The following is a 21918-nucleotide window of genomic DNA, read 5'->3' as shown; positions in this document are numbered from 1 at the left end:
AGAGTGTTCGAGGGGCAGCCCGCAAGTGTCACCACGCTTCTGGCACCAACATAGCACGACCGCAACTTCCTAACCCATACGATTTTGTTTTTTGGAATGTGGGAAACCCACACAGACACGGGGAGAATGTACAAACTCCTTACAGACAGTAGCCGGAATTGAACCCAGGTAGCTGGCACTGTAATAGCGTTATGCTAACCACTACAAAAAATTATGTTTAATTTATGTTTTTTCTTGTGAATGCTGTATCTCTGATGCTATGTGCCTGTGATGCTCTGCAAGTAAGTTTTTCACTGCGTATATGTGCTCTCTACTTACCCCTCCTATCGAACAGAAGATACAAAAGCCTGAAAGCACATACCACCAGGCTCAAGGACAGCTTCGATCCCGCTGTTATAAGACTCTTGTACGATAAGATGGACTCTTGACCTCTTCCCTCGTCATAGCCCTTGCACCTTATTGCCTGCCTGCACTGCGCTTCCTCTGTAACACTCTATTCTGCATTCTGTTAGTGCTTTTCCCTCAATGTACTGTTGTGATGAAATGATCTGTATGGATGGCATGCAAAACAGTTTTTCTCTGCACCTCAGTACATACGTGTACTTGTGCATGTGACAATAAACTTGACTTTGAATGGTGCAAAGTACAGTAGTGCACACCCAGGTGGTGCAAAAAGAAATGCTAAAGTGACAGTAACGGAAGGGATAGGATTAAGGGTTTGAGCACCCACCGGGAAGGGGATGTGAAAGAGGTGATTGGTTCAGGAGTCTGACAGCAGTGGGGAAGAAGCTGTTCTTGAGTCTGGTCATCTGGGCTTTCAACCCTCTGTATCTTTTCTAGCAATGGGGATCGAGATCTGCTGCTGGAAGATGATCAACTTGGAGGAAGATGCTGCCCGAACCTTGCTGATCTTCCAGTGTAGGAAAATGTCTGTTAACTAACTGCCAACTAGCACATTCCAAGGAGCAGAGGGATGTACTGAAGCTCAGTGCAGCCACCACAGAGGATCTGTGGGCAAGGACCACCATCTAGGGCCCTGCCAACGGAGGGCACTGAGGTGATGGGCCCTATTAACAGCCCCACAAATGCCTCACGGATGGATTGTTCAAGGAGGAAGCACGAGTTGCTTTGACGCATTTGAGCAGCCTAGGTGAAAATAATCTGGCGATGAAATGGTTAAAAGTTATTTCATGATAAACCCACTCACAGGGTATGACTTCCCTGCACTTAAACACTACACAAGTACCTGATCTGTTTGGAACATCCAACAAGGCGCTATTGCAAATTCTAGATGCTCCACTTTTCTGGGAGTTGGTGCTGCAGTGATGAATCCCACAGCAATTTCTTTTTTATTTGGTCTCGATACTGTGATGAAATGATTGGGGAAGAGGTGGGGACCGATGTGGCTGATGTTTTGTAAGCGGAATGCAGACAGGTGTGATCCAGAGAGATTCCACCGTTATTTGTGAGCGCATGCGTCAATCCCAAGGGCCGTGAGTTTCACTTTATTACCTCTGGGGAGGTAGAACTGATTCTTCAGCGCTCTCTGTGCCTGTCAATGGGAGGTCTGGAGGCGATTTCTCCCCTCAGCTGAGAAGAGGCGAGGGAGGGGGAGAGAGAAAGAGAGTATAGAAGTTTGTTCTTCCGCTTTCAGGGTGGGGGAAAGGCGGAGGAGAGAGAGGGGGAGGTGGGTGAAGAGGGAAAGGTGGAGAAAGAGCAAAGCGGAGAGAGAGGGGAAAAACTTCGGCAAGAAAGAGACCGGGAAAACTCCAGGAGAGTTTTATTTAGTCTGCTCTCCGCCTCTGGCTGCGAGAGACTTGAACCTGTGCGGATCCGGACTTAGTGCAGGTAGGACAACATGCCCAGAGCGTTCTTGGTGAAAACCCGCAGCACTATCGCCAGACACCGGAGCTGGAGCGAAATGCCGGACGAAATGCGAGCGGATATTTATATTCCGCGTAAGTTCTTTGACGTTTTTCTTCCGCCAAATATAAATTACAAGGTTTTATTTAAGTGTTCCCGAGCACTAAGTTGCCCCAGCGAGATGGCACCACTAGATAAATTGACTCGCTGTTGGTTGAGATTCAAAACTACAACTTCTACTGATCCTACTGGCGATTTTACTCTTTGACAGCTGTTGGATAAGGTAAACAGAAAATATTTTCGGCAACTTCCCACCTCTCTAAGGGTGTTTGATTCCGGATTAACGCGAGGGATGCTCGCAATGTGTGGTTTTGCGTCGTAAGTTTCAGGGAAACAAATTCTAACAACTTTCAAAAAAAGTTTGGATCTCGCAGCGAAACTTTTTTTCGAGCGAGTTACAGGCGCCTGTTTTTTCCGCTCACCGCAATTGTAATCGGACGTGTTGAGAAATGTTTTCGAAGCGGGGTCGTAAATCCGTCTGTAAAAGCGAGGTTGTAATTTAAATTGTTATAATTGGGAGCCCTCCCTCCCGGGAAATGTAGTTTTAAGACTTAAGTGGGACAGCCCACACCGGTGGAAGAAAAGGGTGCGGTTCGAAAGGTGGGGGAAGGTGGTGAGATTTAAAAAAAACATAACGGTAATAGGGCTGGTCAAGGATATTGTTTAAAATTAATTAACTCGGTGTAATTTGGAAAAGAACATGTGAGGGAAGTTTGAGTTAACGTCCGTTCTATTCGGCACTTGACATGCCTGGGAAATGACTTGTCTAAGTTTCAGGCTGTGTATGGTGTTCAAAGAGTTTAGACTTGTCTGTAACGTGTTATGATTTACTCGCGCAAGTTAGCAATCACGGGATATTTATTCATCCGCTTTCTTCTTTCAGATTCCCTCCATCTCTCCTGTCCTTGCCATCACCCCCTCCCCCCCCCCTCCTCCTCCTCTTCCCCACCAACGCTCCAAGGTCTCCGTTCCCCTCCAATTATAGCCTCTTGATCATTTTCCATCGCTCAACCACCACCTTCCATGTTGCTTATGACCCCCCCCCCCCACCCCCTCCGCTCAGAAATTCCCTCCCTGAACTCTGGCCTTCATCAGTCAGGGCACTGACTATAAGGAGTTGGGACATTATGTTGCAGTCGTTGGTGAGGCTGCACTCGGGAGCACTATGTACGGTTTTGGTCACCCTGTTACAGGAAAGACGTGGTTAAACTGGAAAGAGTGCAGAGGAAATTTACGAGGATGTTGCCAGGACTGGAGGGCCTGAGTCATAGGGAGAGCTTGGCCAGGTTGGGTCTTTATTCCCTGGAATGTAGGAGAATGAGGGGCGATCTAAAAGAAGTGTTTAAAATTATGAGAGGCATAGAATAAGGTGGACGGGAAGTCTTTTCCCCAGGGTAGGGGAGTCCAAAACTAGGGGGGCATAGGTTTAGGGTGAGAGGGGAAAGATTTTAAAGGGACCTGAGGGGCAACTTTTTCACGCAGAGGTGGGGAGTATATGGAACGAGCTGCCAGAGGAAGTGGGTGAGGCAGGTTCAACAGGATCACTTAAGAAGCACTCAGATAGGTACATGGAGGGGTGGGGCTTGGAGGGATATGGGCCCAATGCAGGGAATTGGGACTATCTGGGTGTGCACTGTGGTCAGCATGGACTGGCTGGGCCAAAGGGCCTGTATCCGTGCTGTACTGCTCTCTGACCTCTCCCTCTCTCCTCTTCTGTCTGATATAATAGATTAATGTCAGAGCTCAGATACAGGCCCTTCGGCCCAACCAGTCCATGCTGACCACGGTGCCCACCCAGCTAGTCCCAATTTCCTGCATTGGGCCCATATCCCTCCATTACCTATCCGAGTGCTTCTGAAATGATCCTGTTGAACCTGCCTCATCCATTTCCTCTGGCAGCTCGTTCCATATACTCACCACGCTCTGTGTGGAAAAAGTTGCCCCTCAGGTCCCTTTAAAATCTTTCCCCTCTCACCCTAAACCTATGCCCTCTAGTTTTGGACTCCCCTACTCTGGGGAAAAGACTGTTCCCATCCACCTTATGCCTCTCATAATTTTAAACACTTCTATAAGGTCGCCCCTCATTCTCCTACGTTCCAAGAAATAAAGACCTTACCTGGCCAACCAAAGTACTGAGATATGGTGAAAGGCTTTTGTTTCTGTGCAACCCTGACAGATCATTCCATACATAAGTAGATCGAGTTAGTACAAAAGGAAAATAAAAAATAATGTGCCTTTTGATTAATGAATAGTTGGTTAATGAATAGACCGTTTTGAGATGAAAAACACGATGATGCTGGAGGAACTCAGCAGGCCAGGCAGCATCTGTGGAGAAAAGCAGGCGGTCAATGTTTCGGGTCAGGACCCTTCTTCAGGACTGAAGATAGGAAAAGGGGAAGCCCAATATATAGGATGGAAAAGCAGAGCAGTGATAGGTGGACAAAAGAGGGGAGGCGGGATGGGCACAGGGTGGTGATAGGTAAATGCAGGTAAGAGATGGTGATGGGCAGCTGTGGGGGAGGAGGGGAGAGCAGATCCACCGGGGGATGGGTCAAAGGTAAGGAGAGAAAGGTAGAAAAAGAGGCTGGGAAAGGGAAGAACAGAAGAAGTGTGGTGGGGGGGGGCGGTGTGGGGAAGGGGGGTGGTGGGGATTACTTAAAGTGGGAGAATTCAATGTTCATGCCGTTAGGCTGCAAGGTTCCAAGATGGAAAATGAGGTGCTTTTGAGATGTTTCATTACCTAATGGTCATTGGTCAAGGTTGAGTACGAGTCCCACGTCCTAGAACCCTTTCCAAGGTAGGAACTTGTTATTTGTTGAGGCACAGATAATAGCCAAGGAACCCTTCCCTGTGGTAGAGGTGACTAAGACCAGAGGGCATGGGTGTAAGGTGAAGAGGAAGAGCTTCAGAAGGGATCTGAGGAAGACTTATTCCAGCCAGAGAGGGGTTGGAATCTGGAACGCACTGCCTGAAGGGGGTGATGGAATCAGAGACTTTCTCAACATTGAAGAGGCATCTGAACGAACAAGGTAGTAGGTACAGACCAAGTTCTGGTCAAGTGAAGGTGGGTACTTGGAGGTTGGAATGAACGTGGTGGGCTGAAGGGCCTGTTTGCTGTGCTGAATGACTCTGGAGCAATTTTGGGACCTGTATCTAAGGAAAGATGTGCTGGCCCTGGAGAAGGTCCAGAGGATGTTCACAGAATGATCCCAGGAATGAAAGGGTTAACATGAGTGTTTGATGTCTCTGGGCCTGTATTCGATGGAGTTCAAAAAGATGGGTGGGGGGGGGGGGGTGAAGAATCTCATTGCAACCTACCGGATACTGAAAGGCCTGGATAGAGCGGACGTGGAGAGGATATTTCCATCAGTGGGAGGGTCCAGGATCTGAGGGCACAGCCTCAGAATGAAGGGATGTCCCTTTAGAACTGAAATGAGGAGGAATTTCTTCCGCCAGAAGGTGGTGAATCTGTGGAATTCATGGCCACAGATGGCTGTGGAGGCCAAGTCATTGGGTGTGTTTAAGGCAGAAATTCATAGGTTCTTGATTGGTAAGGGGGTTAAGTGTTATGGGGAGAATGGGTTTGAGGGGGAAAAAAAGAATCAGCCATGATTGAATGGTGGAGCAGACTCGATGGGCCGAATGGCCTAATTCTGCTCCTGTATCTTATGGTCTTATGATCTCCTCTTTAGATCCACTGGATGTGATTCACTGCCAAAGGTCAGAAATCTGTGAGGCTCCCCTATGTCTGACCGCAGATGATAGCACAGAGAAGGAGTCGCCTTATGACACAGACTCGAGCACGTCTGCGCAGGACATTGAAAATGGGATCAACCAGAGTGCCCAGCAAGGATTCGTACGCTCCAAGATTAAGGTAGATCAACTGAGAGACAAAAGCTGCAATGTCTTTCAAGAATCCAGAGTAGACTCGGCCCAGTACATCACGGGCACATCCCTCCCCACCATTGGTAGCAACGTCCGTCATCAAAGATCCCCACCATCCGGGCTGTGCCACCTTCTCGCAGCTCCCATCGGGCAGGAGGTACAGAAGCCTGAAGTCCCACACCACCAGGTTCAGGAACAGTAACTTCCCTTCAACCATTTGGTTCTTGAACTAACCAGCACAACCCTAATCACTACCTCAGTACAGCAACACTATGACCACCTTGATCACTTTGCACTAAAGTGGACTCTTGTTTTGTTCTAATTGTGTTCTTTCTTGTTTAAAAAAATTGTGTACAATTTGTTTTTCTTGTGAATGTTGCTTATCTGATGCTATGTGCCTGTGATGCTGCTCCAAGTAAGTTTTTCATTGCACCTGTGCACACATGGACTTGTGCATCTGACAACAAACTTGACCTGACATGGAATGTCTCATTGCCCTCATAAATGAGATATTAAAAAAAAAGTGCTGCAAAGACCCAGCAGGTCAGGCAGCATCTGTGGAAAGAGAAACAGAGTTGATGTCTCAGGTCAGAACAGACCTGTTAATTACTTCCAGAACTTTCTTTTATATTCCAGATTTCCAGTATTTGCAGCTTAAAAAAAAATTTAACATTTGACTTTCTATAACGAAACCAATACGAAGTCAAGTTTATTGTCAGATGCACAAGTACATGTGTGCACAGGTGCAATGAAAAACTTACAGCAGAAGCAGTGTTCAGAAGAAAAAAAATAACTAAAATTTATGTTTAATTTTTTTTACAAGAGAGAATGCTATTAGAAAAAAAATCAAATCCGTTTAAGTGCAAGGTGATCATAGTGTTGCTGAGGTAGTGATTAGGGTTGTGCTGCTTGGTTCAAGAACCGAATGGTTGAAGGGAAGTCGCTGTTCCTGAACCTGGTGGTGTGGGACTTCAGGCTTCTGTACCTCCTGCCTGATGGGAGCTGCCAGAAGCTGGTTGGGGATCTTTGGATGTTGTCTTGAGGCAGCGCCTCCTGCAGATACTACCGATGACGGGAAGAAAATGTGATTTCTTATTGGTGCACACCAAGATCCCACAATCACATGATGATGATTTAGCCCTTGATTCAGAGGTTAACACCCAGTTCCAGCAGCAGCCATCTAACACAGTTGTAAAAACCTGCGTGAAACATTTCTGTCCTCTCCTGCTTTGATTAATGTATGACTCTTGACGCACCCCTACGTGACCGCCCCTTCACTGCCTCCTCTATTCAGGGGCAACCTGAACTAGGGGTCTGACGGGTCCTGGGTGGGAGAGGGTTGAACGTTTCTGACCTCGTGTGGGTTCACAGGTGACCATCGGAGAGTGTGCGGCCGAGAGTTATGCCTGTCACATGTGCCAGAAGACATTCCAGTTCCAGCGCATGCTCAACCGCCACATGAAGTGCCACAATGTGGTGAAGCGGCACCTGTGCACCTTCTGCGGGAAAGGCTTCAACGACACGTTCGACCTCAAGAGGCACGTCCGTACGCACACAGGTAACAGGAGGAGGGTGCACTCCGTTTGAATTCCTCTTTCAGTCGGTCTGGGGGAATGTTTGCTTCTCCTGACGCAAAGCTGTTCTGTTCAGGGTACTGGGCATCAGGGAGACCTTCCGTTCCCTCCTGTGGCAGAGCCAGTGGTTCCACATTCGCCTCATCAGCCGAGGCAAAAGCAAATCATGCTCGTTACAGAATGACCGCCAAGAAGTCTGTCTTGGATTCATCAATTGAAAGGGGGGAGGGATAGGTACATGGAGCTGAGTAAAATAGAGGGCTATGGGTAAGCCTAGTAATTTCTAAGGTAGGAACATATTTGGCACAGCTTTGTGGGCTGAAGGGCCTGAATTGTGCTGTAGGTTTTCTATATTTCTATAGTCAAAGTCAAGTTTATTGTCACATGCACAAGTCCATGTGTGCACAGGTGCAATGAAAAACTTACTTGCAGCAGCGTCACAGGCACAGAGCACCATACAAGTAGCATTCACAAGAAAAACATAAATTAGACTGTTTTTACAAGAAAGAATGTAATTAGGAAAAAGTCCATTTTAAGTGCAAGATGGTCGTAGTGTTCCTAAACTGTAGTGATTAGTGCTGTGCCGGTTGTTTCAAGAACTGAATGGTTGAAGGGAAGTAACTGTTCTTGAACCTGGTGGTGTGTGGCATTGTGTTCGGCCCACGATATCTGTGCCAAACACGATGCCAAATTAAACTAAATCTCTTCTGCCTGCACATGATCCACATCCCTCCATTCCCTGCATGTTCAACTGCCTATCTAAACTCTCTCAGAAGATGCAGGGTAAATTGGTTCATTATTGTCACGTGTACCGAGGTACAGTGGAAAAACGTTGTTTTGCATGCCATCCATACAGATCATTTCCTCACATCAGTACATCGAGGTAGTACAAGGGAAAAGCAATAACAGAATGAAGTATTACAGAGAGTGCATTGCAGGCAGACAATAAGGTGAAAGGCTAGATTGTGCGGTCAAGAGTCCATCTAAGGTACCATTCAGAACAGCGGGGTAGAAGCTGTCCTTGAGCCTGTGGTACGTGCTTTCAGGCTTTTGTATCTTCTGCCCGATGGGAAGAGGGAGAAGAGAGAATGTCCGAGGTGAGTGGAGACTCTGAATATGCTGGCTGCTTTACTGAGGCAGTCCATGGAGGGGAGACTGGCTTCTGTGAAGTGCTGAGCTGTTTTAACAACTTTCTGCAGTTTCTTGTGGTACTGGGCAGATCTAATCGAGGTGTTTTATTTGAATAAAGTTAATGGGTTTTTAATTTATTAATGGGTGATAGAGAGGATCATTGCTGGCTTGAATTGATTATCCTAATGCAGAGAATGTGTACGGTACTAGTCTTATTTGAAGAAACTTGTCAATGCATTGGAAGCGATTCAGGGAAGGTTACAAGACTGATACCAGGAATGGGTTGTTTGTCTCACAAGAGGTCGGACTAGGCTTGTATCTGCTGGAGTTTAGGAGACTGAGAGGGGGACTTGAGTTGAGAAGTGATATCCTGAAGGATTGCAATAGGATAGATGTGGAGAGTATTTTTCCGAATGTGAGAGAGAATTGAGAACTATCGTTCCAGAGTGACCGCCAAGAAGCCTGTGTTGGATTCATCAATTGAAAGGGGGAAAATAATAGAACTAGGAGGGTGCTGTTTAAAATTAAATGACCCATTTAACACACTAGAGACCACAGACACTGGAATCTGGAGCGAAAAAGATGTCCGCTGGAGGAACTCGGCGGGTCGAGCAGCATCTGTGTGGTGGGGGGAAGGAATTGTTGATGTTTCGGGTTGAAACCCTGCATCAGGACTGAGAGGGGAGGTGGCCGGTGTAAAGGAGAGAAGGGGAGCTGCGAGAAAGGATTCTGAGGCGATTTGGTGGGTTGAGGAAGGGTGTAAGACGACAGGCAGATCAGGGAGGTGAGCGGGGCTGGAGTTGGGAGACTGGCAGGTGGATGATAGATGGAGGTGGACGAAGGGGGGGGGGGTGGAGGAATGGAGGGTGAAGATTGGAGAGAGCTGCTGAAGGAGATAAGCAGGAACACAAAGCCAGTGTTGGACTCTGATAAGGGAAAGAGGTGAGAATGAGAGCCATTAGGGGAGAGGCGTATGGCAGCTGGAACCAGATGGGGGTGGGGGGTTACCCTTCCACCAAGGGCAATGCAAGCAGAGTTCTTAACCAGCTTTAACAGATGTAGATAGGTCATTAATAAGCAAGGGGGTGAAAGGTTATCGGGGTAGGTAGGAATGTAGAGTTATGGTTACAATCAGATCTTATTAGATGGCAGACCAGGCTTGATGGGCTGAGTGGCCGACTCCTGCTACTAAGTTTGTACATTCCTTGTCATGGAAAAATTTCAGTTCAGAACCAGATTTATTATCACCGACTTGTGTGACGTCAAATTTATTCTTTTGTGGCATCAGTACAGTGCAAAGACATTAAAAATGACTATAAATTACAAAATAAATAGTGCAAAAAAAAGGAATAACGAGGTAGTGTTCATGGACTGTTCAGAAATCTGATGGTGGAGGGGAAGAAGCTGTTCCTGAATCGCTGAGTGTGGGTCTTCATGCTCCTGTACATCCTCCCCGATGGTGGTAATGAGAAGAGGGCATGTCCTGGGTGGTGAGGGTCCTTAGTGGTGGATGCTGCCACCTTGAGACACCATCTCTTGAAGATGTCTTCGATGGTGGGGAGGATTGTGCCCGTGATGGAGCTGGCTGAGTCTACAACGTTCTGCAACCTCTTGCGATCCTGTGCATTGGAGCCTCTGTACCAGGCAGTGATGCAACCAGTCAGAATGCTCTCCACTGTACATCTGTAGAAATTTGCAAGAGTCTTCGGCGATGTATCAAAACTCCTCAAACTCCTAACAAAGTAGAGCTGCTGGTGTGCCGCCTTTGTGATTGCATCAATGTGTTGGGCCCAGGATAGTTCCTCAGATGTTGACACACAGGAACTTGAAGCTGCTCACCCTTTCCACCGCTGAGCCCTCAATGAGGGCTGGTGTGTGTTCTCCTGACTTCCCCTTCCTGAAGTCCACAGTCGGTTCCCTTCATCAATGGGATGAAAGCTGGCCATTCATCCCATTGTGTCTGGCCTGGTCAAGAGAGAATTCCCCATCCCAATCCTCCCTCCCCAGCAATGGGTCAGTAGTCCTGAGGGTATGAGGCTGTTTCATTACACATCCAAGTACAGATGAAATATGGGAGGTTTACTGCCTTCGTTGACCTTTTAGGCGGTAAGTTCCAAACCTCCTACGCCCTCAGGGTGGTGAAAATCTTCCCTCATCTCTCTCCTAGTCCATCCACCAATGACAGAGTCTATGCCTCTGGATCATAGCCTCTCTTCTAAAGGAAATAGGTACTTCCTAGTTACTCTATCTGACCCCACTTATGAACTTGTACAACATAGAACAGTACAGGAACAGGCCCTTTGGCGCACAATATTGTGCTGAAATAATTAAACTCCTAAATCTTAAATGCATGCCCTCTATTATTAAACACCTTGACCCTGGGGGAAAAAGGTGTTGGCTGTCTACTCTGTCTATGCCTCTCATAATCTTATACACTTCTATCATCAGGTCTCCCTTCAACCTCTGCTGTTCCTGAGAAAACAACACAAATTTGTCCAGCCTCCCTTCAGCTCAACTCCTCCATGCTGTCTGTAGTGCCCAAAGCCCTCTTAAACCCCTCCTATCCGTGTACTTATCTGGATGGCTTTTAAATGTTGCTGATGTGCCCGCCTCAACCACTATTTCTGCCAGCTGGTTCCAAATACGCACCACCCTTTGTGTGAAGAAGCTGCTCCTGATGTCCCTTTTAAATCTCTCGCCTCTGATCTTGCTTTTAGTCTTTTTCCCCAGGGTGGGGTTGCTATGTGTGTTCACCCTGTCTATGCCCCTCATGAGCTTGTACGTTATTTGGTGCTCTCCTTTGGGTCCCATGGACTTCAGCTTTCTCCTGCCAGTCAGCATGGGTCCTTGCCAAGGACCTTTACTAAAATCTGTGGAGACTCCATCAAAGGCACCAACCTCACTGACACTTCTATGTACCTGAGGAAATTCAATCAGGTTAGTTGGACATGATCTTCCCTTAATAAATTAAATGTTGGCCGTTTCTAATGTGTGTCTTTCTTAAATTAAGGTTTACACCATAGATTGGTATTGGTTTATCATTGTCACTTGTACCAAGGTACAGTGAAAAACTTGTCTTGCATACCGATTGTACAGGTCAATTCATTACACAGTGCAGTTATATTGAGTTAGTACAGAGTGCATTGATGTAGTACAGGTAAAAACAATAACAGTACAGAGTAAAGTGTCACAGCTACAGAGGAAGTGCAGTGCAATAAGGTGCAAGGTCACAGCAAGGTAGATCGTGAGGTCATAGTCCATCTCATTGTATAAGGGAACCATTCAATAGTCTTATCATCGTGGGGTAGAAGCAGTCCTTAAGTCTGGTGGTACGTGCCCTCAGGCTCCTGTATCTTCCACCTGATGGAAGAGGAGAGAAGAGAGAATGACCCGGGTGGGTGGGGTCTTTGATTATGCTGGCTGCTTCACCAAGGCAGCGAGAGGTAAAGACAGAGTCTAAGGAGGGGAGGCTGGTGTCTGTGATGCGCTGGGCTGTATCCACAACTCTCTGCAGTTTCTTGCGGTCCTGGGCAGAGCAGTTGCTGTACCAAGCCGTGATACATCTGGATAGGATGATTTCTATGGTGCATCGGTAAAAGTTGGTGAGAGTCAAAGGGGACAAACTGAACTTCTTTAGCCTCCTGAGGAAGTCGAGGTGCTGGTGAGCTTTCTTGGAGTGATGCAGCATGGAAACTGTCCCTACTGCTCACTGCAGGTCTGACCATCACCCACCCATTCACACTAATCTGACATTAATCCTATCTTTTTTAATTGTCCTCAACTCCACCCCACCCCCAAGATTCTACCATCTCCTAGAATTGATTGCAATAACCTCCCTACCACTACAGTTAAACTTCCTCCCTTTTTATACATTGGTACAACGTTCAATGTCCTCAAATCCTGAGGCACCATTCCTTATGTTCTTGTGTGTGACTTTCCATCAGATACCCAGCTTCTGACTTGCTCTTGCAGTTAGCTATGTCAGTAATAATGCCCAGTGATGTCATCGAGCAATACAGCACAGAAACAAGCCCTTCAGCCCAACTGGTCCATGCTGACCAAGGTGCCCATCAGACTAGTCCCATTTGGCCTATTTCCCTCTCAACCCCTCTTATCCATGTATCCGTCCAAGTGTCTTTTTTAAATATTATTTTACCTGCCCAAACCGCTTTTCACTCTGTCTACACTTCTCGCTGCCTTGGTAAAGCAGCCAGCATAATCAAAGACCCCTCCTACCCTGGACATTCTCTCTTCTCCCCCTTCCCATCGGGCAGAAGGTACAAAAGCCTGAAAGCACGTACCACCAGGCTCATGAACAGCTTCTAAGACTATTGAATGGTTCCCTAGTATGATAAGATGGACTCTTGACCTCACAATCTACCTCGTCATGGCCCTTGCACCTTATTGTCTGCCTGCACTGAACTTTCTCTGTAGCTGTAACACTTTATTCTGTTATTTTTATTGTTTTTACCTTGTACTGCCTCAATGCACTGTAACGAATTGATCTGTATGGACGGTATGCAAGACAAGTTTTTCATTGTATCTTGGTACCTGTAAAAATAATAAACCAATTTACTTTTCCTCTAGCAGCTCATTCCATGTACACACCAACTTCTGCATGGAGAATTTCACCTCCTACCTTAAACCTATGCCCTCTAGTTTTTAGCTTCCCTTCCCTGAGAAAAAGACTGTGGGTTCACCCTATCTATACCCCTCATGAGTTTATACACCTCTATAAGGTCACCCCTCAGTCTCTTATGTTCCAAGGAATAAAGTCCTAGCCTGCCCGACCTCTCCCTATAACTCAGGCCCTCCAGTCTGGCAGCACCCTCGGAAATCTTCTCTGCACTCTTTCCAGTTTAATGATGTCTTTCCTCTGGTGGATGGGGTTTATTCAGAAAACAGACCCACAAAACACAGAAAGCTGGACCAGGGATAATGTCAGGGAGCATCTTGGAAATACGGGATTCTCTCTTTGCCCCTTCCCAAATGCCATTGATTCTGGGAGTCAATGGGGAAACCTCAAGATGGATAAATTTCCAGTTGGGTCAAGGGATTAAATGTCACAGAAATGATGCAAGTTGATGGAGAGATGCGAATCTGCCAAGGGGGGCTAGATTGGGCTTGAAGGGCTGAATGGCCTCTCTTTGTTCCTCTGTGCAAACCAGTAGAGGGCAGCACAATGCAGGCCACAGAGACTGTGGGTGCCAGTGCAGGTGAAGGGTCTCGACCCGAAATGTCAACTGTCCATTTCCCTCCATGGATGCTGCCTGCCCCACTGAGTTCCTCCAGCAGTTAGTGCGTTGCTCCACTATCAAGGCCATTTTCCTTACTGTGCTCAGTTCTGGTCGCCTCACTACAGGAAGGATGTGGAAGCCATAGAAAGGGTGCAGAGGAGATTTACAAGGATGCTGCCTGGATTGGGGAGCATACCTTATGAAAGCAGGTTGAGGGAACTCTGCCTTTTCTCCTTGGAGCGATGGAGGATGAGGGGGGACCTGATAGAGGTATATAAGATGAGAGGCATTGATCGTGTGGATAGTCAGAGGCTTTTTCCCAGGGCTGAAATGGCGGCCACAAGAGGACACAGGTTTAAGGTGCTGGGGAGTAGATATAGGAGAGATGTCAGGGGTAAGTTTTTTTACTCAGAGTGGTGAGTGCGTGGAATGGGCTGCCAGCAACAGTGGTGGAGGCGGATACGATAGGGTCTTTTAAGAGACTTTTGGATAGGTACATGGAGCTGAGAAAAATAGAGGGCTATGGGTAAGCCTAGTAATTTCTAAAGTAGGGACATGTTCGGCACAGCTTTGTGGGCTGAAGGGCCTGAATTGTGCTGTAGGTTTTCTATGTTTCTAATTATTTTTTGGGGTTACTGGCAAGGTCTCACATTTATTGGCCATTGCTAATTGCCCCTTGAGAAGGTGGTGGTGAGCCCTGTCCTTGAAGTGGTACACTCCTTTCTGGTGAAGGTGCTCCTGCACTGCTCAGGACTTGGATGCAGTGACAATGAATGAATAGCAACCAACTTCCAAGTAAGTGACTTGGGGGGGGGAACCTGGGGGCTGTGCAGCCCCCCCCCCCCCCCCGCTCGCTTGCTGCCTTGCCCTGTTTGGTGGCCAACTTTTTTTCACATGCCCTCCAACCCAGAGGCTAAAACAAGTCACCTCAAACATCCTGTCCAGATGAAGGGTCTCAACCTGAAACGTCGACTGTCCATTTCGCTCCACAGATGCTGTCCGACCCGCTGAGTTCCTTCAGCGTCCTGTGTGTTGTTCCAGATTCCAGCATCTGCAGTCCTTTGTGTCTCCAAACTTTGTGATCTGAAAACTATGTCTAATCCCACAGGGATGCTGGCAAGACCCAGACCATTTCCTTCCATCCCTCCACTGTCTCTTGAGTTCCCACGTAGTTTGTCCGACAGGCCAGGTGAGGACCAGCTGAAGTTTCTCCCCATTACACGTGGAGGGAGTCCGCAGCCTGTGTCTTCAGCCCCACCGTTTCCCAGCCCATCACTTCAGCCCTCTCCCTGACAGCAGTTTGAGAATCAACTCCATCGTTTCATCCCTAATCCTCATCTCCAGCTGGTGGCACAGCAGTTAAATTACTGGACTGGTAAGCCAGGGACCTGAGTTCAAATTCCATCACAGGAGCAATTTAATTTTGTAATAATTAGCAACTTAAAAATAATGACGTGTTGGATTTTTGGCCTCCCAGTGATGCCCAGATCCTTAAAAATGAATAAATCCAATATTTGCTGTTTAACTCTGTCTGTATTTGAGTTTTTGTTTGTGATATATGTAAATGATTTGGATGAAAATGTAGGTGGACTCATTAATAAGTTTGTAAAAATTGACAGGGTTGTGGGTAGTGAGGATGGTTGTCAAAGGATACAGATCAGTTGGCAATATGGGCAGAGAAATGGCAGATGAAGTTTAATCCAGGCAAGTGTGAGGTCAAATGTAAGGGGAAAGTGCACAGTAACTGGCAGGACCCTTGGGAGCATTAATGTACAGCGAGATCTTGGGGTGCGTCCATAGCTCCCTGAAAATGCCAACGCACAGGATTGTAAGAGGCTGCAGAGGGTTGTAGACTCGGCCAGCTCCATCAGGGGCACAACCCTCCCCACTCAAGGACATCTTCAAGAAGGCAGCTCCATCACTAAGTACCCTCACCATCCAGGACATGCCCTCTTCTCATTACCACCATCGGGGAGGAGGTACGGGAGCCTGAAGACCCACACTCAACGATTCAGAAATGGCTTCTTCCCCTCTGCCATCAGATTTCTGAATGGTCCATGAACCCTTAAACACTATCTCTTTTTTTTTGCACTATTTATTTATTTTGTAATTTATAGTAATTTTATGTCATTGCACTATACTGCTGCAAAACAACACACTTCATGCCATATGTCAGCGATAATAAATCTGATTCTGACAAGTAGATAGGATGGTGGTGAAGGCATACGGCATGCCTGCCTTCATCGGGCTGAATGGCCTACCTGTGCTTCTATTTTCCAAGATTTTATTGCAGCCTCTCGCATGTCTCCCAATTTCCATTGCTTCACCAGTGATGGCCATGCCCTGGCCCCAAGCTCCAGAATTCCTAAGCTTGTGAAAATCCTCCGCACTGCCTCCAATAGAAGTGCACAAAGATCAAAACTGTATGCATTACTGTCGGTGTGATTCAACCAGTTCCAGTAAAATGACTCTATTAAAATAAAGGCCAATATTTCATTACCTGTCTCTGGTTGCAAGTTTGAAGACCCAAACAGCCATCATCATTGTTATAGATATTGGGCAGGGCTACAATTTAAAGCCACCACTCCCTAAACTTCTTTTTAAGATGCTTCTGAAAAGATTGTACAAGATATGATCAGGAATAGGCCATTTGGCCCCTCAACAACCTCATTTTCCTGTCCTGATGAAGGGTCTCAGCCCAAAACATCAACTGTTCATTTCCCTCCTTAGATGCTGCCTGCCTCACTGAGTTCCTCCAGCACTGTGTTTCTCCAGGTTTCCAGCATCTGCAGTCTCTCTTGTGTCTTGTTTTCCTTCGCCCTTTGATGAAAGGCCGAAAAGCCGAATTGCCTACTTCTGCTCCCTTGTCTTGTGAAAGGGTGGTTTGTAGATCTGCTGCCTCACAGCTCCAATGATCCTGATCTCCAGTGCAGTCTGTGTGAAACTTGCACATTCTCTCTGCAATAGAATCTGGGGGGAAGTTGATGGGAATGTGCGGAGAATCAGTTACAGGGAGAATTAATGGAGAAATGGGATTGCACTGAGAGCTGGCATAGACTCGACAGGCCAAATGGCTTCCTTCTAATGCCATAAGGAAATACGGAGTGTTTGGTCATCCATGTAGGGCAAGGTTTTTGCATGGATAGTAGTAGGTGCTTGGAATGCACTGGCAGGGGTGGGGGTGGAGGCAGATATGATAGAGGTGTTTAGGAGGCTCTTAGACAGGCAGATGAATGTGTAGAGAACGGAGGGAGATGGACATTGTGTAGGCAGAAGGGATTAGTTTGGTTAGGCGTTTAATTAGTTCGGTACAACATTGTGGGCCGAAGGGCCTTTTCCTGTGCTATGTTCAATCTACTCTGATATTTTCTTGATACAGCACAGAAATAACCCTGTTGACCTACCAAGTCTGCACCCATCTACACTCCTACCCTAATCACACTTTATTCTCCCAACATTCCCGTCAACTCCTCCCAGATTCTACCCCTCACCCACACACTAGGGGCAATTAACCCGCAAGTCTAATTGGGAAACCAGAACACCCAGGGGAAACCCACGCGGTCACAGGGAGAACATGCAAATGCCACACACACACACACACACACACACACACACACACACACACACACACACACAGAGCTGGAAGTTGAGATTGAACCCAAGTCTCTGGAGCTGTGATGAAGTGGCTCTGCGCACTGTGCCAACCACCTCTATACTGTTTAAGGAGGCACATTTTAAGTCTCTGCTCGTCGCCGGCTAATGTCTGTTCTTGTCCCACCAGGGATTCGCCCGTACAAGTGCGAGCTGTGCGAGAAGGCTTTCACCCAACGCTGTTCCCTGGAGTCCCACCTGAAGAAGATCCACGGCATCCATCAGGCCTACGCCTACAAGGAGCGGCGGACCAAGCTCTACGTGTGCGAGGACTGCGGCTTCACGGCCGAGAGCCAGGAAGGACACTTTGTCCACGTGAGGGACAGGCACCCGGACAGTCCCTCGCTGCGCAAGAATGCCAAGAAGGTAGCAGCTCTGCAGTCTAGTCTCGCCTCGTCTTCCTGATGCGATCCCTGCTCTCCCCTCCCCTTCAAGGGTGGGGCAGGTGTGAGGTGGGCTTGGTGGGGGATTGGGGACCATCCTGGCCTGCCTCATCACTGTTATACAACCTGGCTTTGGCCAGTACACTCACATTGACTGCAGTGTTTCAGCCAGTTGCTTCCCATCAATTTCTACCCTAGTGGAGAGAGGCAGAGGGTGCCAGAGGGAATTGTCTCAGGCAGGACAGACTAAGGGATCACATTATCCACTGAGACTCTAACACGCTGCAGTCCGGAACCGGTCCTGAAGCCGCGGTCAAGATGCGTCCTGCCAATCACTTCAGAACCGCAAGGATTGTATTGACATCTCCGAAGCTATCTCCGGATTCTCCACGCATCCACCCCCAGCCTTTGGCACCATAGCAACAAGAGAAGGTCACTCAGAATGGCACATTTGTACTGCTGCTGCTCAAGTAGGCTAGTGAACTTCATAGGCATCACTGACCACAGTTGTCCTCTCTTCCCGAGGCCAACTTGCATTAGGAATCGTTGGCACGTGGTCACGATGGACCTGGAGATACTGACACTTGGTGCTATCAGCTTTAAGCTTCTGGAGACTTGGATAGGATAGAGAGGGGGGGATGGGGCTGCTGGGGGAACGGAGTCGGGTTGACGCTGCTTGGTATCTGTGGCATTAAGCACTTTTATTTCGGAAGAGAACTGTGAAAAGCAACATTTAGTTTCTTGCTCTCTTGACAAAAGGTGGAGAAAAGAATAATTTTGTGGGGTAGTATGTATAATTTCTTAACTAACTGGACCTTTTATTGTTCTGATATTTGGAATTGATTCGCAGATAAATTTAGTATCAAACTTCCTGCTCAGGGACATTGTGCAACGGGTCTTATCAACAGGTACAGAATGTAAAGGCACATCAGTGGGGTTTCTGGGTGAGATTCCAATCAGGGACAGTGTGACTGAGATACAGATTAAAGCTGTCTTTGCACTGTATTATCATGCACTCCCAGGGCACAGGTTAGACACTGAGTGAAGCTCCCTCTGCACCATCCCATCGCACACTCCCAGGGTCAGACACAGAGTGAAGCTCCCTCTACACTCTCCCGTCACACACTCCCAGGGTCAGACACAGAGTGAAGCTCCCTCTACACTCTCCCGTCACACACTCCCAGGGCATGGGTTAGACACAGGGTAAAGCTCTCTGAACTGAGCTGTCACACTCTCTCAGGGCAGGGACAGTATGGGTTAGATACAGAGTAAAGCTCTCTCTACGTTCTCACGCTTTTCCACGGCAGGGATATTATGGGTCAGATATGGAGTAAAGCTCCCTCTACACTGTCCTGTCACACAGTCCCAGGCAACAGGTCAACACAGGTTAGCAAAAAAAAAGCTGTGAAGAATGAAAAAATGGCTAATGTACTGGGTGGATTAGGTCTTGATTTGGCAGGTGGGTGGGTGGGGAATGAACCCAAACAGCCATCTGATCTTGCAGGGTTTGGAAATAACGTAATGTTCCATCCCCATGAGTTGGGGATAGTCAGTGTGATGCAAATACCTGAGGTGCTACAGCCCTATGAGACCTCCTCAATCCTTAACCACCAGCCTCTTGTAACCCTGGAGACACAAGAGACTGCAGGTGCTGGAATCTGGAGCAACACACAAAAAGCTGGAGGAACTCAGCGGGTCAGGCAGCATCTAAGGAGGGAAATGGACAGGTGATGTTTCAGGTTGAGACCCTTCATCTGGACTGCCTGAAACGTTGACTCCATAGATGCTGCCTGACCCACTGAGTTCTTTAAGCCTCTACCTTTATCATTCCACCAGTGGGGACCATGCTTTGAGGACCTTGGGTCTGGAACTCTGAATTCCCCTCCCCTGCCCCCCCCCCCCCCCCCCATCACCCTGTCCTCCTTGGAACCCACCTTGCAGTAATAATGTGGATCCATGTTGTAGTTTTGACAGAGCGCTCCTGCAGGCACAGCTTATGGTACTTTACTATTGTTACAGCACTGTATAAATTCAAGGTGTACAGGAAAAATGTTTTGGAATTTGAGGAATATATGTTTTAAATGTATTTTAAACTATTTTTTGATTATTATTGGTGGTGGAATTTATTTTTATATATAAAAAAAATTAACAATAGACCTTGAAGTGTAGCAGGTCAGATTTGATCTACATTAGACAATAAGGACCTAACTTTATTGTGTACAGTTTTGGTTGCCCTATTATAGGAAAGACGTCATTTAGCTGGAAAGAGAGCAGGGAAGATTTACGAGGATGCTGCCAGGACTCAAGGACCCGTGTTATAGGGAGAGGTTGAGTAGGCTAGGACTTTATTCCTTTGGAACGTAGGAGACCGAGGGACATTATAGAGGTGTATAAAATTATGAGGGGCATAGACAGAGTGAATGTACACAGTCTTTTTCCCAGGGTTGGGGAAATCAAGAACTAGAGGGCATGGGTGAGAGGGGAGAGATTTAGTAGGAACCTGAGGGGCAACTTTTTCACCTAGAGGGTGGTCAGTATATGGAATGAGCTGCCAGAGGAAGTGGTTGAGGTGGGTATATTAACAACATTTGAAAGACAGGTACATGGATAGGGAAGGATTAGGGGGATATGGGCCAAACGAGGGCAAATGGGACCAGCTTAGATGGGCATCTTGTCGGTGTGGACCAGTTGGGCCAAAGGGCCTGCTTCGATGCTGTCTGACTCCATCACTACATTGACTATAGAGCTGAGGGAAGGGAGGAAGGGGCCAGGCAGTGCTGCTGCTGGTGACAGGGAGGGAGTGCAGTCATTGGACAAGAAGGGAATCAGCTTTTTAGCAGTCTGTCAAGATCAACAATGATTTGAGTCCACTCCATTTCTGAGTAGAAGATGCTTATGTGCAGACAACGGTTAGCCAAACACCAGCTCCCACACAAGCTAGTCTGGGTCCAACGGGAGATCCAACACAGGTCCATTTGCATGTTTTGGATCTCCCATTGGACCCAGACTAGCTTGTGTGGGAGCTGGTGTTTGGCACACACACACACCTGCACAAGCATCATAAGTGTCTCTATCTCTCAAATAGAAATGCAAAAAAAAAACTGCAGATGCTGGAAACATTCAGCGGGTCAGGCAGCATCTGCAGAGAAAGAGTAAAACAGAGTTAATGTTTCAGGTTGAGATCCATCAGAACGGGAAAAGTGGGGGGAAGAAGTGTTAACTCGGACTGCCCTGTTGAGGAGGTGCCAAACTGTTGGGGGGGGGGGGGTGCAGCCCACTGTCATAAAGTCAGCACTGAGGGATCGCTGCATTGTCAGGGGTGCAGTCTTCTGAATTGCGCAGTAAACCTTTCACTGGTTGTAAAAAAAATAACAGAGAATGCTTTCGGAAGAAAGAATAGGGAGATGACCACCCCCAAACTCAATACCCTGGCACTAAGACTATTCACTTTAAAAAAAATCACACTGCCAGGATTCTGCCATCCATGTGATTGGTACCTCCGTGTACTTGGATAAGTACTTCTCACTGCGTTTTGAAGTAGTGTGCTGGTCTGAAACTGAGCTGTGGTGGTGATATGCTGAGCTTAAAAATATGCATTTAATTTGATCTGGTCTCATAGTGCAATGAACAATCAAAGTCCAGGAGAATGTCAAAGAAAAGCCTGGAGTTTGCTCCCTTCTCAGTTAGGCTGTCCTGCCCTTAAATGGGATGGGCAGGGGACTGTAAATAACTATAAATTCTGCAGAGGAGGTTGGGTGCCCTATTGTATATGGCTAGACCCGCTGAGAATGGAGTAGAAATTAAATCTTCAGCTTGTGCTGCAGTCCGTGATTTCTCTCACAGAATTTTTCGTACAGTTAAGAAAAATCTCACCTGCTTCCCCTCACCTCATCCCATCTCTGCTACCTCCTCCAGCCCCCGTCAACCTTAGGTCTCTGCGCTCCTTGATTCTTGTTGTCCTGCTACAGGCGACCATGCCTTCAGCTGCCTGGGGCCCCGAGCTTCGGAGTTCCCTCCCTATGCCCCTCTCCTCCAAAGAAGCTCCATAAAGCTGAATTCTTGCTTTTGGTCCCTATCCTAATTTCTCCTTGTGTGGCTGGATGTTAAATTTAGTTTGGTAACACTATGATGCAC

The 21918-nt window shown here is 47.4% G+C and overlaps 1 protein-coding gene across 2 annotated transcripts; it reads left to right on the top strand.

The window, feature by feature from the left end:
* The first annotated feature begins 1551 nt into the window (after nucleotides 1–1551).
* Nucleotides 1552–19842, top strand: LOC127587028 (putative transcription factor Ovo-like 1). 2 transcript variants are annotated; one of them, XM_052045162.1, is made up of 4 exons: nucleotides 1552–1848; nucleotides 5616–5797; nucleotides 7180–7366; nucleotides 17532–19842. In XM_052045162.1, exons 3-4 carry the CDS (start codon nucleotides 7222–7224, stop codon nucleotides 17804–17806), a joined length of 420 nt encoding a protein of 139 aa, XP_051901122.1. In that variant the 5' UTR covers nucleotides 1552–1848; nucleotides 5616–5797; nucleotides 7180–7221; the 3' UTR covers nucleotides 17807–19842. The 2 variants fall into 2 exon arrangements, with proteins under 2 accessions (XP_051901122.1, XP_051901121.1); XM_052045161.1 differs by having other exon boundaries at nucleotides 1707–1958.
* The last annotated feature ends 2076 nt before the right edge of the window (nucleotides 19843–21918 follow it).

The sequence above is a fragment of the Pristis pectinata genome, chromosome 38 (genome assembly GCF_009764475.1).
Source record: "Pristis pectinata isolate sPriPec2 chromosome 38, sPriPec2.1.pri, whole genome shotgun sequence".
NCBI classification, from domain to species: domain Eukaryota; kingdom Metazoa; phylum Chordata; class Chondrichthyes; order Rhinopristiformes; family Pristidae; genus Pristis; species Pristis pectinata.
Note: the sequence above shows the minus strand (reverse complement) of the source record. Positions and strands in the feature narration are given on the sequence as shown.

What these genes read in the sequence shown, in the direction of transcription:
- LOC127587028 (XM_052045161.1), top strand. Translation starts at nt 1,859, where the DNA reads ATGCCCAGAGCGTTCTTGGTGAAAACCCGCAGCACTATCGCCAGACAC. An exon ending in AGCGGATATTTATATTCCGC is followed by an intron (nt 1,959 to 5,615) that starts GTAAGTTCTTTG and finishes TCTCCTCTTTAG; the next exon opens with ATCCACTGGATGTGATTCAC. An exon ending in TCGTACGCTCCAAGATTAAG is followed by an intron (nt 5,798 to 7,179) that starts GTAGATCAACTG and finishes GTGGGTTCACAG; the next exon opens with GTGACCATCGGAGAGTGTGC.